General features: G+C 51.4%; 1 protein-coding gene across 1 annotated transcript; it reads right to left on the bottom strand.

Annotated features, from left to right (window-relative positions):
- Positions 1-1,110: 1,110 nt before the first annotated feature.
- Positions 1,111-13,448, bottom strand: Ghrhr (growth hormone releasing hormone receptor). Its single transcript, XM_036182801.1, is given in 15 exon segments — positions 1,111-1,140; positions 1,143-1,181; positions 1,307-1,414; positions 2,933-2,974; positions 4,185-4,314; positions 4,899-4,990; positions 5,556-5,625; positions 6,045-6,105; positions 6,372-6,525; positions 7,769-7,901; positions 8,738-8,835; positions 9,792-9,889; positions 10,496-10,603; positions 10,720-10,822; positions 13,392-13,448. Coding segments are annotated over 15 exon segments (1,323 nt in total).
- Positions 13,449-14,689: the final 1,241 nt, after the last annotated feature.

The raw sequence follows: 14,689 nt of genomic DNA, 5'->3' as shown, positions 1-14,689 counted from the left end.
GAGAATGGGCACATACCGGTAACAGCCTGGCCTGATTCTGGATCCGGCCAGATCCCCCGCCTTCCTGACTGTTGATGCAATGAAACCAACTATCTCCCAACCCAGCTATCCCAGGTGGGACCTGTTTCCCCCAACCATGCTTTCCCCACACGGTGAAGTGCGCTTTCTTAAACTGTGAGCCAAAATCAATTCTCTTTCCCTTCAGTTGCCTCTTTCTGGTATTTGTTCAGGAGAACAAAGGAGAAAGGTGTAAAGCTGGAGACTCCCACCTCTCCGAAAAACAGAGATGTGAGCGGTTTCCAGACCCAGCCCAGAAGGCTAACAGCAGCAAGAAGAGCTGTTCACGCTTGTTTGACATCAGAGGAAAGGGACCAAAGCCTGCTGCCACTTTACACCCATTTAGCTTGTAAACATTAGGAGGAAGGAGAATGCCAAATGCTCCTGGAGCTACAGGGATTGCCGAACAGCAAGGGATGCTAGGGTGCCGATTCGCAAGCTTGCAATCTGGCACTACTGAGTCATATGGAAAGGGGGGTGCCACTGATGCCCCAGGGCTCTGTTCCTGGTAATTCCCAGAGAAAGACTTGTCTTACAGTCCTTGGAATGACAGGCAGATGGGCACTCACCTAGAGGGAGGGGGACTGGGTAACCCGTGGGCAATGGTGTCAGGTGGCCCAGTGCAGTCAAAACAGGGGACCAGATGTACACCCAGCAACCCAGTGGAGCTCTTAAAAGCACAGTGCTGGGGGAAAATGTTAGCGGCAGGATGAGACACATAATGGATAGCATTTATTGGAATTCAAACACAGACACGTGGCACACTCCACACTTGCAAGACACATAGAAATGCAAAGATTCGCATCTTTGCCTGTGGAAGTGGGGGGATGGGAGGAGGGGTTAGGACAAAAGAGAGTGCTTTTAAAAAATAAATAAAACATGAGAATTCTTATAGAGACAAATGGCAATGAGGCAGCTGGAGCCAAGGAGTGAGGAAGGCACCGGAAGTACAAATGATGGCTGCTGCAGAGCTCCCCTTCACAGCCACATTGACTCAACCACGGATCATTCACATACAAGTTTATTGGTTTCTCTGGGCCTTAGGCAATAGCCCTAGATGGGAGGAAAGAAGAGATGGGGGCAGAGACAGGAGCTGAGAAAGTCAGAGGTTGACATGCAGGCACCTGGAGAAAGAAGATGCCAAGAGCAGGAAGGAGGGCCTCCTTGCCCACAGTGGCACGGCAGGCTGAGTACAGGGAATGGGGCTCAGCCCCTGGCGATGGCTGGCCTAGCACTCTGAGGTCAGCACCTTCTTCACTCTCGGTCGGGGAGGCGTGGTCCACTCAGTGCAGGTCCGACGTGCTGGCAGAAGTTCAGGGTCGTGGCCATACCATTTGCGTGAGATCTCTGTCCTCACCTCCACAGACAAGGCAGAGGATGTTAAAAAAGACCCCATTGCCTCTCCTCAACTTAACCTCAGGAGACTAAAGGTGCCCGGAGAGATGGTGTGGGAGAAATAGGGAAGACTAGGGAAGCCTGGTCATGGGCCCTGCCATGTACAGCCTCTGGAGGCCTTCCTTGGAGTCTTTCTGGCATTTGCCTTTAACTGTGTTTCTTTCAGCACTACCTGCGTCTGAGGCCACTCAAACACGTGGGTACCCTCTGCACCTCCTGCCCAGATCACTAGATGGTTCTCTCTGAGTGGCTTTGACCTACCCTTGTCTTAATGTTCAAGTCATGGAGGCCAGTGGATAGAGAAAGCTGGGAAGAGGGAGTGGAGCCATCTATATCTGTGTCTGGCTGAGGGACAGAGGAAACTGAGAGATGTTCTGCCTGATAGCTAATCTGGGGCTGTATGATAGAGAAAGGGGAAACTGGTTCCTGTTCTGGGAATCCAAAATAGAAAGTGTAATTGAAAGGAAGTGAGTTCCCTGTTGCCAAAAGTATGTGACCACCTCATGTCCAACTTTGCTTCCTAAAACAGATCCCCTCACAACCTACTTTCTGGGAACTCCTTTCCCAGACTGAACTCACCTCAGTGGGGTTGATCCTTACTCCACCCTCTTCCAGAGCTCCCAGGAACCTTGGGACTTCTAGTCTCAGATACTATGGCCTTGTGTTGACATCACTGATAAGACTGAGCAAGACTCAGAGACCAGGTTGGGTGCACTGAGCATCAGAGAGGAGGAAGGACAGTTGGGGACAGAGGTGGCAGATAAGGTGGGATGAACGTACAGATGGATGGAAAGAAAGACCAACAGATGGGCAGGTTAAAGGAAGGACAGAAGGAAGGAGGAAGAGAGGGAGGAAGGAAGGAATTTCCTAGCCATAGAGAAATAGGACAGGAATTGTCCAGGTTGGCCGACCACAGCGCCCTGCCAAATACCAGCCCATCAGGAGGATCTGTGATGTCGCTGTGCACACTGCCTGTCTCCACACAGCCTCTGTGCTATCTGCGGGCTCCACCTCTGCCTCCACTTCTAGCATCTTGGTCTAGATCCCCTTTCTTCCAGAGTTTTTCTCTAGTTTCTGTTCTGCTCTGGCTCTTCCAGTCTCTGCATCTGATGCTTTTCCCTAGTTCCTTCTATATGAACCTCTGACTTTCTTGGTTCCTGTCTCTGTTCTTTCGCCCTCTGTCCACCAACTGATCTGCTTTGTCCTCCACCCTTCCTTGACCCCTGAAAGACCTCCTCCATCTCATGAGTTGGTGGTAGAACATATCCCAGTTCAGAAGAGGGATATGTACAAGGTCTTCAGAAAGTATCCAAGTTCAAATTGATTCAGGAACTCCGGACCTGCTCCCACAAAGGCTCACAAGAGTGGAGGATTATGGGAGTCAGCCTAACTGGAATTTACAGGGCAGGGGCAAAAGAAAAGGAGACTGAGGAAAAAGTCTGCTTGTTGAGTAAAGGTGAGCCACTGGGAGCACACATACCTCTTGGTTGAGAAAGCAGTAGAGGACAGCAACAATGAAGCCCTGTGGGATCAAAGAGGAAGGACTCCATGAGAACACTTTGGCTGACCTTGGAAGGTGGCAGTCTTTCTGTTGTTTTCTCCCTCATCCATTACTCACAGTGCTCTAGACATACCAAGTCACACCTGCCAGGCTGTGTAGATAGCCCCATCTCACTGTGTATCTTCATTTTTGTATCTACATTAGTGAACACGCAACCTGATACATGATAGGTATTCCATAAGAACTGAAGAGATAAGATAGGTGAATAAATGAATGGATGAATGGATAAAGGAGTGGACATATGGGTAAGAGGAAGGAAGGAAGAACAAATGGACAAGTGGGTGAACATACGGATGGGTGGATGGGAAGATAGACGTAAAGAAGAATGAATGTATGAGCAAGTGGATTGAAGGAAGGAGGAGTAGAAGGAAAAATGGATATATGGATAGATGATAGATCAAAGAATGGGTGGATGGATATGGATAGATGGAAAGAAGGATGGACAGATGGATGGATGGATAGGTTGACATATGGATAGAGGATAGATGAACAGATGAGTAGAAAAAAGAATGAATGGATAGGCAAGTGGACTGAAGGAAAAAGGAATGAAAGGAAGAATGGATATGTAGATAGATGATATATGGAAAGAAATATGAATTGATGAATGATGGATAAATGGATGGGTAGAAGGAAAGACAGATGGATGGATGGATGGATGGATGGATGAAGAGTGGGTGGAATGATGCAGGAGTGAGTGGAGCAAATGGAAGGAAAGAGGAAGGAAGGGAAGAAAAGAAAGAAAAGATGGATGGAAAGATGAATAGGTGGGTGGGTAGATCAATTGATAACAAATGGTGGATAAATGAATGAGAGGGAGGAAGGAAAAAAGAATTGATGGGTAGATAATAGATGATGGATGGATAAGCAGGTGATGGATAGGTAGGTGGGGATGATTGGAAGGAAGAAACAGTGCTGAATTGATTTGGTGGATGGATGGGTGAGTGAGTGGGTGAGTGGATGGGTACATAGGTGGATGAATGAATATCTGGGGAATAGGCAGACGAATGTATTAATAGAGAGATATAAGGGTAAGTGGAAGATGGACAAGTGGATGGATGGACGGATAATTGAATAGACAATGTATAATGATAGGCCTCACCCTAACATGAAGTTAGTCAAGGTCTGATGCCATAGTCCTTGGAAGGAAGGAATGCCCATGAGGGAGTCTCACCTGGAAGGAGCCCAGTCCCAGCTCTAGGGGTAGGCGGATGCCAAGGCCAGCACTGTCAGGCAGGAAGTTGAAGATGATATAATGAATTCCAAACAGCGGGATAAGGAGAAGTGTTGACTTGGAAAGCCGCCTTGGAGAAGACAAATTCTAGATTATGAAGCTGCCTCCCATCATCCAGACTGGAGACTCTGTCCTTCCCACAAATCTCTGGGCTTCTTTACTAAGGCTCATCACACTGCTGTGGCCATGCAGTTATCCCAGCTACTCCAGAGTCTAGATATAGCTTTCAAAGTCTGCTTCTTCCAGGAAGCCTTCTCTAAGTCCCCTTTCTAGATATTCCCCATCTAGATTTAATCTCCTTCTCCAGGCCCCCATAGAAACAGATGCAGCACTTGTCAGCCATTTGCCATGGCAACTGGCAGTTTTGTGTCCCACTTTCCTGTACTGTGATCTCATGGGAGGCAGGTGCCAGTTCTGTTCTCTCTCTAGGGGGCATAGGGAAGAGGACAGGACCAGGGTAATAAATAACTGCCAGATGAGACAAAAACAAATGTCATTCCCTCCAAGTGCTTTCCATGAGGATCCCACAAATATACAACACACACACACACACACACACACACACACACACACACACACACACACACAGAGAGAGAGAGAGAGACAGACAGACAGACAGACAGACAGACAGACAGACGAACACATGCACAGTACCAGTACTGAGCCCGAGTGTGGAGGCCACCCTGTGCAGGCTCCAGTTTCCTCAGCAGGATGCAAATTATATTGAGAAACAGCCCAAAGTTCACCTGAAAATGAGGCACAGGATAGTGGAGGCAAAAGTCAGAGGCAGCACTTGGTGGCCTAGGATTGGCCCCATCTCTTTGGTGACTAGGAACCTCAAGCCCATGAGATGCAATTCAAAGGAAGACTGAGGGCTCCCCTCCCTCTCCAGCCCTGCCAGCAAGGGTGAGAGTCAGGGCGGGCCATCTGCCTCCAGCCACCTCCCAGGGTCACTAAGGTATAAAGCAGCTGTCCATCACTGGGCAGTTTCTCTGCTGGGGAGAAATAACACATTCACAGGAGCCATGCCACATCAAGAGTGGGAGCAGCTGAGTGCTCCCCTATAGGCACCATCTCCAACCATTACCACCCCAGCAAGAGATGCTCTGCAAGCCAGACACGTGGAAGCTGGAAAACAGGTCTAAGAGCTGACAAACCAACCAGTAGTGTGGCCCGGAGAGGCTGCCAGAGAAGCTAGACACCGGTTTCCTGATTTCCTTCGGGTAGTCATGTCACCACCCCTGCAGGACCATACAAAGAAACCTAGAGGGTAGCTGAATAAGGCAAAGGACACTGGCCTCAGAGACTGACCCCAACAGAGAGGACTATGGGCCCTTTGATGATCCACCAGTAGGGGGAGCTGTCGTCTAGGTCCCAGCACCTGGGAAGAAGACAGCCTGGGCTTGAAGGTGCCCCTTTCCTAACGGTGACGCACCTCCTCACCATACATTCTATGACTGCTGGGATCCTCTAGAGCTCAAGCCTTCAGCCTCCCTCTATCTCCCTGTGGCCTGAACTTCTGTCTCAGCCTTTCTATAGGAGAACCCCAGTGAAGGCTGGCTGACTCTTCTCATCCTTGTCCGGACATTTCCCTTCCTGTAAAAGGCCTGCTCAGAGCTGGTCTCCTGAGATACACAGCTCTGACAGCCTCTCCTGCCTGAGCTCCCACCCCACCCCCACCCCTGTGCACCTGTACACCTGAGACACTCCAAGCTAGGGGTTCCCTTCTCCTCCTCCTCCTTAGATGGTCTACTGCACGCCCTGCTGACAGCATGGGGGTGAGGGAGCTGTTTTACTCACTCCGTGTCCTCGAAAGCCAGTTTGCAGCCCACCCATGTACCAGTGCATAGCACAGGGAGCCCTGCGGGTGAGACAACACTGGAGTGAGCGAGCGCCCCGCATGCTTCCCACCAATCTGTAAGCCACATGCAGACCATAACAATGGGGACCAGGCAATGGCTTGTGAGGATCTGGTCTACTTCCCCATGCTCACTACAGGACTGTAGCCTGTCCCTTCCCCTCCCTGGGCCTCAGGGTCACCCACAATAAGAAAGGCCCTTTATGAACTCCCTGGGCCTTCCCAGCCTCCACCTCCCCTATGGTGGCCAATGAGCCCCTGATGCTCACCCCAGCCAGCAAGAACCAGCCACCAGAAAGCCGGTTGGGACCTGGGGGATGTGGAGGCCAATAGGCAGCTCAGATAGACAGCTTCCGCCAGCAGCCAGCTGAAGTTGGTCATGGTGGCAAAGTGGGAGACGGCCACAGAGACCTTGCACAGGATCTGGAAGCAGGGAAATGACGCGTCAGATCTTGGGGCCCCATTTCAGCCCCCACTGGGTCTCTTTCACCCCACTGAGACACTAAACCCTCAAGTCCCCTCTACTCTGGGCTGGACCGCTCTATTCCATGGGCTTCCCCCAAGGAATTTGACAGTATAATTGTGATGGACAGAGGACAGACAGGTTGGGTTCATGTGTGCCCTCTGTCAAACATGTAAACCACCTCAGCCTCAACATTCTCTGTGAAAGGAAGAACTCCAGGCCCTCTCATGGCCTTGTCTCAGGGTCACTAGGAACTGCTCTATGTCCTCTGCCATATGACCTTCCAAAACTGAAGTTCTTTAGAGTGATAACCATGGCCTGGTCATCCATGCACAGCTTTGATCTGCGATCTTCACATATAGATGCTCTTTCATCATGCATGTGACCATCGGCCTTGCTCCCTCACCTGCCTATGTGGGTAACAGTACCGCCTCTGAGCCCGGCTGCCCAAGCTCTATCCACTCTCCGACTGTGTAGCTGGGTGACCTGGCCAGCTGCCCCTCATTAACAAAAGGGGCTTAAAGTGAGGCTTTCATGGCATTTGAAGATGACATGAGACAATACATGTAAAGTACTTGGTGTGCTGCCCGGCCTAAGTAAATGTGCCTCTCATTCAGCAATTAATCCATTAATTAAATCGGGCCACTTGTTGGTCTGGGGAGTCACTTATCTATTCATTTCCAGAACACTTTCAAAGACCTTGAACTCTGAGCCCTGCAATCTGTTCCTCTCCTCCTTTCCCGGCTCCTCCACTTAGAATTCCAGTTTGGTGGCTCTGCTATCACTGAAGGCTTCCTCCCTGGCTCTTTACTGTTGTGCCAACACAGCTCCAAGGCCACCTCCTCCCTGAAGCCCTTTCATTAGTTCTCAGCTTTCTTCACCCACTAGTCCCCAGATCTGAGTACTTCCTGTCCCCTTGGTGCTTCTGGAAGGAGGGGGGCCCAAGCTCCACCCAGGTCCTTGTATACTCATTCAAGGCAATGGAATGGCTGGCTGGGCACGGGAGCCAACTGAAACGGGAGCATGGGAGAAAGAGGAACAGTGCTATGGGGTGCCCTGGCAACAGGGAGCAGCGTGGTTTGACGTGGTGATCTGTGAATGTGTGCACTTGTCACTGGCCATGAGTACAGGGTCAGCCTGTGTGGCAGTCCTGTCCTCTGCCCTCCTCCCTCTGCCCCAGCCCCCTCCAGCCACAGCCTTTACAGTGGACAAGCCGCAGTGGTCGGTGCTGTCGCCCTGGAAGAGGGCGGCATCCTTCAGGAACACAGCGCTGGCCTTGAGGATGAAAGTGGCAAACAGCTGCATGTGGATGTAGTTCCGAGGGCAGTGGAGCCTCCTGGAAGGGACAGGAGAGGAGAATCAGGGCTCTGGCTGCAAGAGAGCTTCCCAGGGCCTATAGTAGGCCTGGTGTGGCTGGGGAGCTGGGCAGCTGGGCAGAAGTGAGCACATGCAAAGCAGCTAATGCCGCATCAAATAAAACCAAACCCAAAGAACTGAGTAGAAGTAAACCGAGTGTGTCAGTCTGACCCCAGAGGTCATCTGGCCAGCACCCTCCTGGGCTAGGTTCAAGTACAAGAGCAAGATGACTACAGCCTCACCTTCTGATAGCTCTATAATTGTGGGTTCAGAGGCAGTCACAGCCCAGCAGAGCCTATCAGAGCTTCTGGGTGATCAGAGAGACACAGCCCCACAGGGAACTCAGCCTCTGAAGGCTAGAAAGCCATTGCACCCAGTAGCAAGGGCAGAGGGTGGGCTTGGTGATAGAGCCCATGCAGGGGACCCTGGATTCAAGCCCCAATCCTGAAAACCAAACCAAGAAGCACTATAGTGCTCAGAAGGTTGCATCCACCAAAGAGTGTCATACAGGGGCAAGGAGGATTCTTAGAGCCTGAAGAGAGCTGGACTTCCAGTGTTGGCAGGGGGTGAACACACCACCAAACCAAAGAAGGCACTGGAAGCAAACAGATTGAACTCTGTATGAGCAAAGGTGTGGCCACAGAACTGAGTTCTGGTGTGTGAAGAGATGGCCCACACACTGGGGAAAAGGCAAGAAGTCAGCCATGGTTGTCTCACGTAGGCCTGAGCCCCTCCTGACCATCCAGGCAAAGAACTTGGTCCCCGGACAGTAGGGAGTCAGTGAAGGTTCCTGAGCAGGTGACAAGGATAGTGCACCTGAGGGTAACCAGGACGGTGATAGCCATGCAGAGGGCGACAATGGAGATGCTGTGGCCTGTGGTGTAGATGATCTTCACCGTGGAGAAGTAAGATTTCTGGGGACAAAAGAAGCAGAACAGAGGTTTGGCAACCAAGCAGGTGGCCTGCAGCTCCACCAACCTCCCAGTCACTGATGCCACAGAAAGCCCCGTATGGGCACCGAGCCAGCAGGAATGGGACAGGGCAGCAGAAACCACCTCCCTGGAGACTAACAAAAGTCCAAGAAGAAATTAGCCCTGTTCACTGACACCAGCTAACTGCCCTTTTGAGATCACAGTCACTCCCAGGTAAAGGTGGCATCCAGGATACCAGGAACTGCCTCAGGCAGGCAGGAAAAGGCTCTATAGGGCCCAAGTGTCTGAATCAGCCAGAGTTGGGGATGTAATATGGCCAGGTACTGCCTCGACTCCAGCCCTGCTGTTCATCTCAGGCAATTCCTGTGCCTCTCTGACCTGGATCTATATCTGAAAGATAAGCACGCCCACACTTCCGCTCTTAGGTCTGAGGGCTGAGGGAAACGGGATTGTGAGTGTGGATGGGCCTTGTGAAGACCCTGCTCTGTGCAGAGTGTGAGGTACACTGGCCAGAGCCAGGGGTCTCTGTAGTTACCACATCCTTGAGTTCCTCATGTCCTACAGGCTGAGGACCAGAGAACGCAAGCACTTCTTGTCTAGCACGGGCAGCAGTCTTTGCTTCCCCTGGAATAACTAAAGCTCCTGCACTGGAACCTGAGAACAGAAAAGGCTGGCCAAGAGGAGGGTGACCAGAACTTTCAGCTGGCCCTCTGCTTCCCTTCTCCAGCAAAGCAAAGGAGCCCAAGTGTCACCCTTGAATAAATGGGCCACTTTCACTAGGCACTTTACTGCCATCTGCTGGACAACTCTTGTAAATACTATGCCCACAAGATGGCTATGGTGGGAATGGCAGCCACCTACCGAGATAGTGATCTATCACCACCTTTATCTGTATTTGTGGTCACCTTCCTCCAGGATGCTGGCTAGGAGCCGCTTACCTCCTCGGTTAGCAGCTCCAAGGGCACAGGGCAGGCCACAGGGTATGGTGGGAAGGGATCAGACCAGCCAGTGATGGTACAGTCCCTCTTCACATCCCCTAGAGGCAAGCAAGAGTCTCTGATGACAGAATTCTCCCTTTCCCAGGTGGTGATGAGAGGGCCCTGGCTGTCAATCAAGTGTCCCAGTGAGGTGTGCACAAGGAGTTCTTCAACATGAGAAGAGAAGAGTCCTCCTCTCTAGAGGCCAGGGTTCCAGACCAGCCTGGTCTACTTCTGGCCTCCAAGAAACCTATGTTGAACAATATTCATCGGAGGAACACAGAGTGGAATGATGAACCTCTACATCCTAAGGGCAGGAAGGAAGAAAGCATACACCCTCTTCCACATAAGAGAGAGGAAGGCCAGACAGTGAAGCGGAGGAGGCGGTAACCCCCACCCTCCTCAGCATGGTACCACCTCCTGGTAAGAGACAGAGAGCATTGGGTAGATGACAGCCCTGCCCCCACCCCCACCCCTCATGCTGTCACGGATCCTGCACTGAGAGGTTGGTGTTATCAATCCTTATTCAAGATGACTAAATTTTTCAGGGTAACACTAGGAAACAGAAGGTGACACTCAGACCCAGGATGTCTGTCACCAAATCAGTGATGTGCAACCTAGAAAGGACCACCTGCTCCCCACCCCTGCCATACTTGGCCACTCACCTGGCTCTGAGCTAAAGTGAGAAAAGAAGTCAGGGCAAGGGAGGGCCACCCACTGGCCAGAGCCTGTTGGGGGCCAGCACAGCAGCCCATCCCAGGTCCCAGGGCAGCCTAGGTGGAGAGGAAGAAGACACAGAGTGACCTATGAGGGAAGTGGATATGGCATTCTGAAGGGCAAAGCTGGAGATGTCAGGATCAGGGATGATCCATCCCCCACCCCCTCATACCCAGAGAGGTGTTGTTGGTCCCCTCTGCCACCTGAAGACATGCAAGCTCATCCTCTCTCAGCTGAGAGATGAAGTCACATTCTGGGTGGAGGTGACCCAGTGCCTAGGAGAAATAGTGACAGGATGAGCCAAGCCCACCGGCAGCCTCGGGCTCTCTAGCTCTGGTGATCTGAAGACAGAGTCCAAGACGGAGACATTTATGTGCCCTGATTCTGAGAAAGACTCATCTGCTCCACCGGTATCAAGGCACATTTGGTGGGTAGTGGGGCATAAAGAAGGAGAGAGTAGGGAATGGAGGAGAAAGTTCAGGAAGGAGAGAAGAATCGGGGGAGAGAAAGAGGGGGGAAAGAGAGCAGAAGAAAATGGGAGAGAAAGGAAAAGAAGGGAGGGAGAGGTAGAGAGAGGAAGGGAAAAGGGAGGGATGAATGCACTTTTCCATCCATCTCATGGCAGAGTCCTGAGACACGTTAAAGAAAGCCATCTAGAGATCCCATGGACAGTGCAGTCCCTAACCTGGCCTTTTCTCCTTCCCCATCACCCCCCCCCACCCACACACACACTCTCTACACTTCTAGACCCTGAAAGTGCTTCTGCATAAACAACCCTGGTAGGTAGGACAGTGGTTCCCAAAGATGTCCATTTCCCAATCCGCAAAGCCCGACACAGCCAAGGGACTTAGTAATCTCTCCAAGCAAGATGTGCATCTGAGTGGGCCCAGAGTCATCAGGGGGCCCAAGGATCAAGTCAGAGAGAAAATGATGGGAAGAGAGGGTGGAAGGAGCTACTTTGCTTACAGCATAAAGGTGAAGAGGTGCCTCAGGCCAGAGAAGGAGACTCCAGAAGGACCGCAGCCCTGCCAAGCATTTGGGTTTAGCCCATTGACAAGCATGTTGGCTTTCTGGCGTGTCTCAGGCAAGTTACACAAGCAAATGTGTAGACTAGTGAGTGGGAGAGTATACAGGTGGCTGGGAGAGCAAGAAGACAATAGCACCCGACTGAGGAAAAGGAACACTGAGCAGGAAGGAAGGAGGCCCCTGGGAGAGGGGGACCTAGCTGGCGGGCTGGTGTGGTGGATGGCTGTTCAGACACACAGATAGTGAGATGGGGGAAGATGGTCACATAAGGATGCATGGAGGTATGGTGGATGATAAGGGTCTTGTATCAGGGTGGCTGAGTTGATCATTAGATGGATAGAAGGATGCCACCTTCATGTGTGGCTTGGTGATCATCAAGATTGCAGGTTGGGAACCTCCCATAGCCCGGAAGCCACAAGAAATGGTCTCTAAGTTTTTCTGGACATCTCTGTGTTTCTGAAGGGTGATTCTGAGGCCATCTGGAGCCCAAGTGATCTGGGGCATGTTTAGGATTTGGCATTTGACCTTTTCTTAAGATAACTAGAATTCCTAACATCTCTCAAGACTTACCCCAACACCCTTGCAAGATCATACACACACACACACACACACACACACACACACACACACACACACACACACTGAGAGAGAGAGAGAGAGAGAGAGAGAGAGAGAGAGAGAGAGAGAGAGAGAGAGATCTATCAACTCTAGTTCTTAATCAGGTATCTACCCCAGTTGCTGAAGGACAGGTTCAGGTCTTGGGTTCCCTCCCCCAAAGAAGCTTTCATGGGGCTATGTACACAGAGGAGAGTGTGAGTCATTTGCGACATATAGGGAGCTCATGGAAGTTACCTACATGGTATCCACATGCCAGCCCTTGACAAGTCAGATCACTCATCCCCTCCCCCTCCCCCAGGCATGGCAGCCCCATGTAGGCTGCCCTATAATTCTCCGTGTAGCCCAGACTAACATCAAACTCATTGTTATACTCTTGCCTCTGCAAGTGCTGAGGCTACAGGTGTGAGCCGCCACAGTACACTCAAGTTTCTCTTTTTTACAGAGACAAATGGAGTCTCAAGTGTCACACAGCTCACTTTGTGGTCCCCAGACGCCAGCACCTTGAGTGAAGGGCAGTGAGGTACCAGGATGGATGGCCACCCTGGCAAGGCAGCAGAGGAAGAAGGCAGCCTCAGTCTCCACGTGCTCCCACTAGTGCCTGTGACTCCTTCCTCCTGGCCCTTGATGCTACTTTCAGTGACCCAGAAAGTCTGCTGGGAAGTTGCAGCACATTCAGGGAAGCCTCTTCTTTTGGCTGACCCACACCCTGATGCACAGGCCAGGGAGCAGTGGCTGGTTTCTGAAGCCTCTCCAAGCCCGGCATCACCAAAGAAAGAGTCCGCAAATGCCACAGCCAGAAGAGCTAACTCCCGCAGGCCCCACAGGGTCGCTGGCCACACCCCAAGCTGGAGATGGCTCAGGATACAGGACAATGGGGGGGGTGGTTCTTTTTGAGAAGGAACAGGGGGCAGCCTGGAGATGTGTGGCTTAGAGAAGGGGCAGGCTCCAGTGTGACAGGGCGGCCCTATCTGATCTCAGCAATTCCAAGGTAAGAGTCTTTGGACACACGTCTCTAGGAGCTCCAGAGGAAACAGGTAAAACATGGGTGAGGGAACAAGGGGACATCTCACATCCAGGCAGAATCTGAGACTAGTCAGGGGAAGAAAAGAGGGAGCCAGCAGACTTGGGAGTTCCCCAGACACAGCCTGCCACCACCCAGCTGGAGAAGAAAAGAGAAGGAGGCCTGAGCTGGCTACTTACAACTCCCAACAGGTTCAGCAAGCAGAGGACACAGGTACCCCACAGCAGGCAGTCCATGGCTGTAACACCTGCACTCAGCCCCTCAATGAGCCTTGGACCTTCCCTCCAGACTGTCTCTACCAATGCCACCTAGGTGCACCTTCTGTTGCCTCACCTGCCCAGGAACTGTATAGGCAGGGCCAACAGAAGGGACACCCAGCTGAATATTGAACAGCATGGTGGGACATTGTGTTGCTGCTAGCTAGTCCTAGATGGGACTCTGTGTCCTCAGCAGGGGGTGGCTGAGCTCTGCTACACCACTTCACTCTGCCTCTATGTCTGAGTGTATCTGTAATGCCAGCCAGAATCTAGAGGACACAGAGAAGTGACAACCCCAGGACACTGCTGTACTTAGTCAGTATGCTTTCCTGTCATTTACTGAGCCCAGTTCCCCGATGGTCTTACCTGGAAGTATAGGATAGCCCTATATCTGCATCAGGATGAAGGGACCTCCTATACCTGCATCAGGATAAGGGACCTCCTATACCCACATCAGAGCGAGGGGACCTCAGAAAAATAAGAAGGTAACCCAGATCTGCCTTTAAGGATCCCCAGATCTGTTGACTCCCCCAGTCTCTCCCATGGAACTGGAAGGTGAGCTCAAAGCTGGGGGGACCCAGAAGAAGTGGGGCAGGTGACATTGGAGCCTGGAAGGTTTGAATGAGCATTATGGAAAATGGCCATCAGGGTCTGGGGTTGTGGCTCAGTGGTAAAGCATTTGCTCAACATGTGTGAGGCTCTGAGTTCAGATCTCTGCCACCACAAAAAAAAGAAGCAGTCACTAAACACACTTTGTGCTGCCCAAGAATGTGCCACATTATTTACCTGACAGAGACACTTAGACAGTGAGGTAACATCTGCAACATCAAGGCTCCCCAACTTCACATGGGGCTAAGCAAAATTTTTCAATAATCCTCCTGTCCAGAGGGGAAACTGAAGCTAACTGGAGGTCTCTCAGAGGGATCCCTGGAGCTGGGCCATTCAAGAGGGTTAAGGCATCCATCTTCCGTTACAGGAGTGAAGAAATCCACTCTAGTTATTTTGACTTTAAAAATACAAGCTCTCTCTTGGCCAGGCTAATGACAATGTCCTCAACCAGACTAGATCTTGCTCAGCATTTGGAAATTGAAAGTGTCACCTTTAACAACTCTGAATGATGGGGTCACTCAGGGGTCTTGATCACTGAATGGCCATCTCCATTTACAGAGCTGCTGGGCTGTATGCTGGGGGTGCCAGATGTGTTTCTAGTGAATTTGTGT

This window comes from Onychomys torridus, chromosome 3 (assembly GCF_903995425.1).
Source record: "Onychomys torridus chromosome 3, mOncTor1.1, whole genome shotgun sequence".
Lineage (NCBI taxonomy): Eukaryota > Metazoa > Chordata > Mammalia > Rodentia > Cricetidae > Onychomys > Onychomys torridus.
The sequence above is the reverse complement of the archived record's forward strand: the minus strand, read 5'-3'. Positions and strand labels throughout refer to the sequence as shown.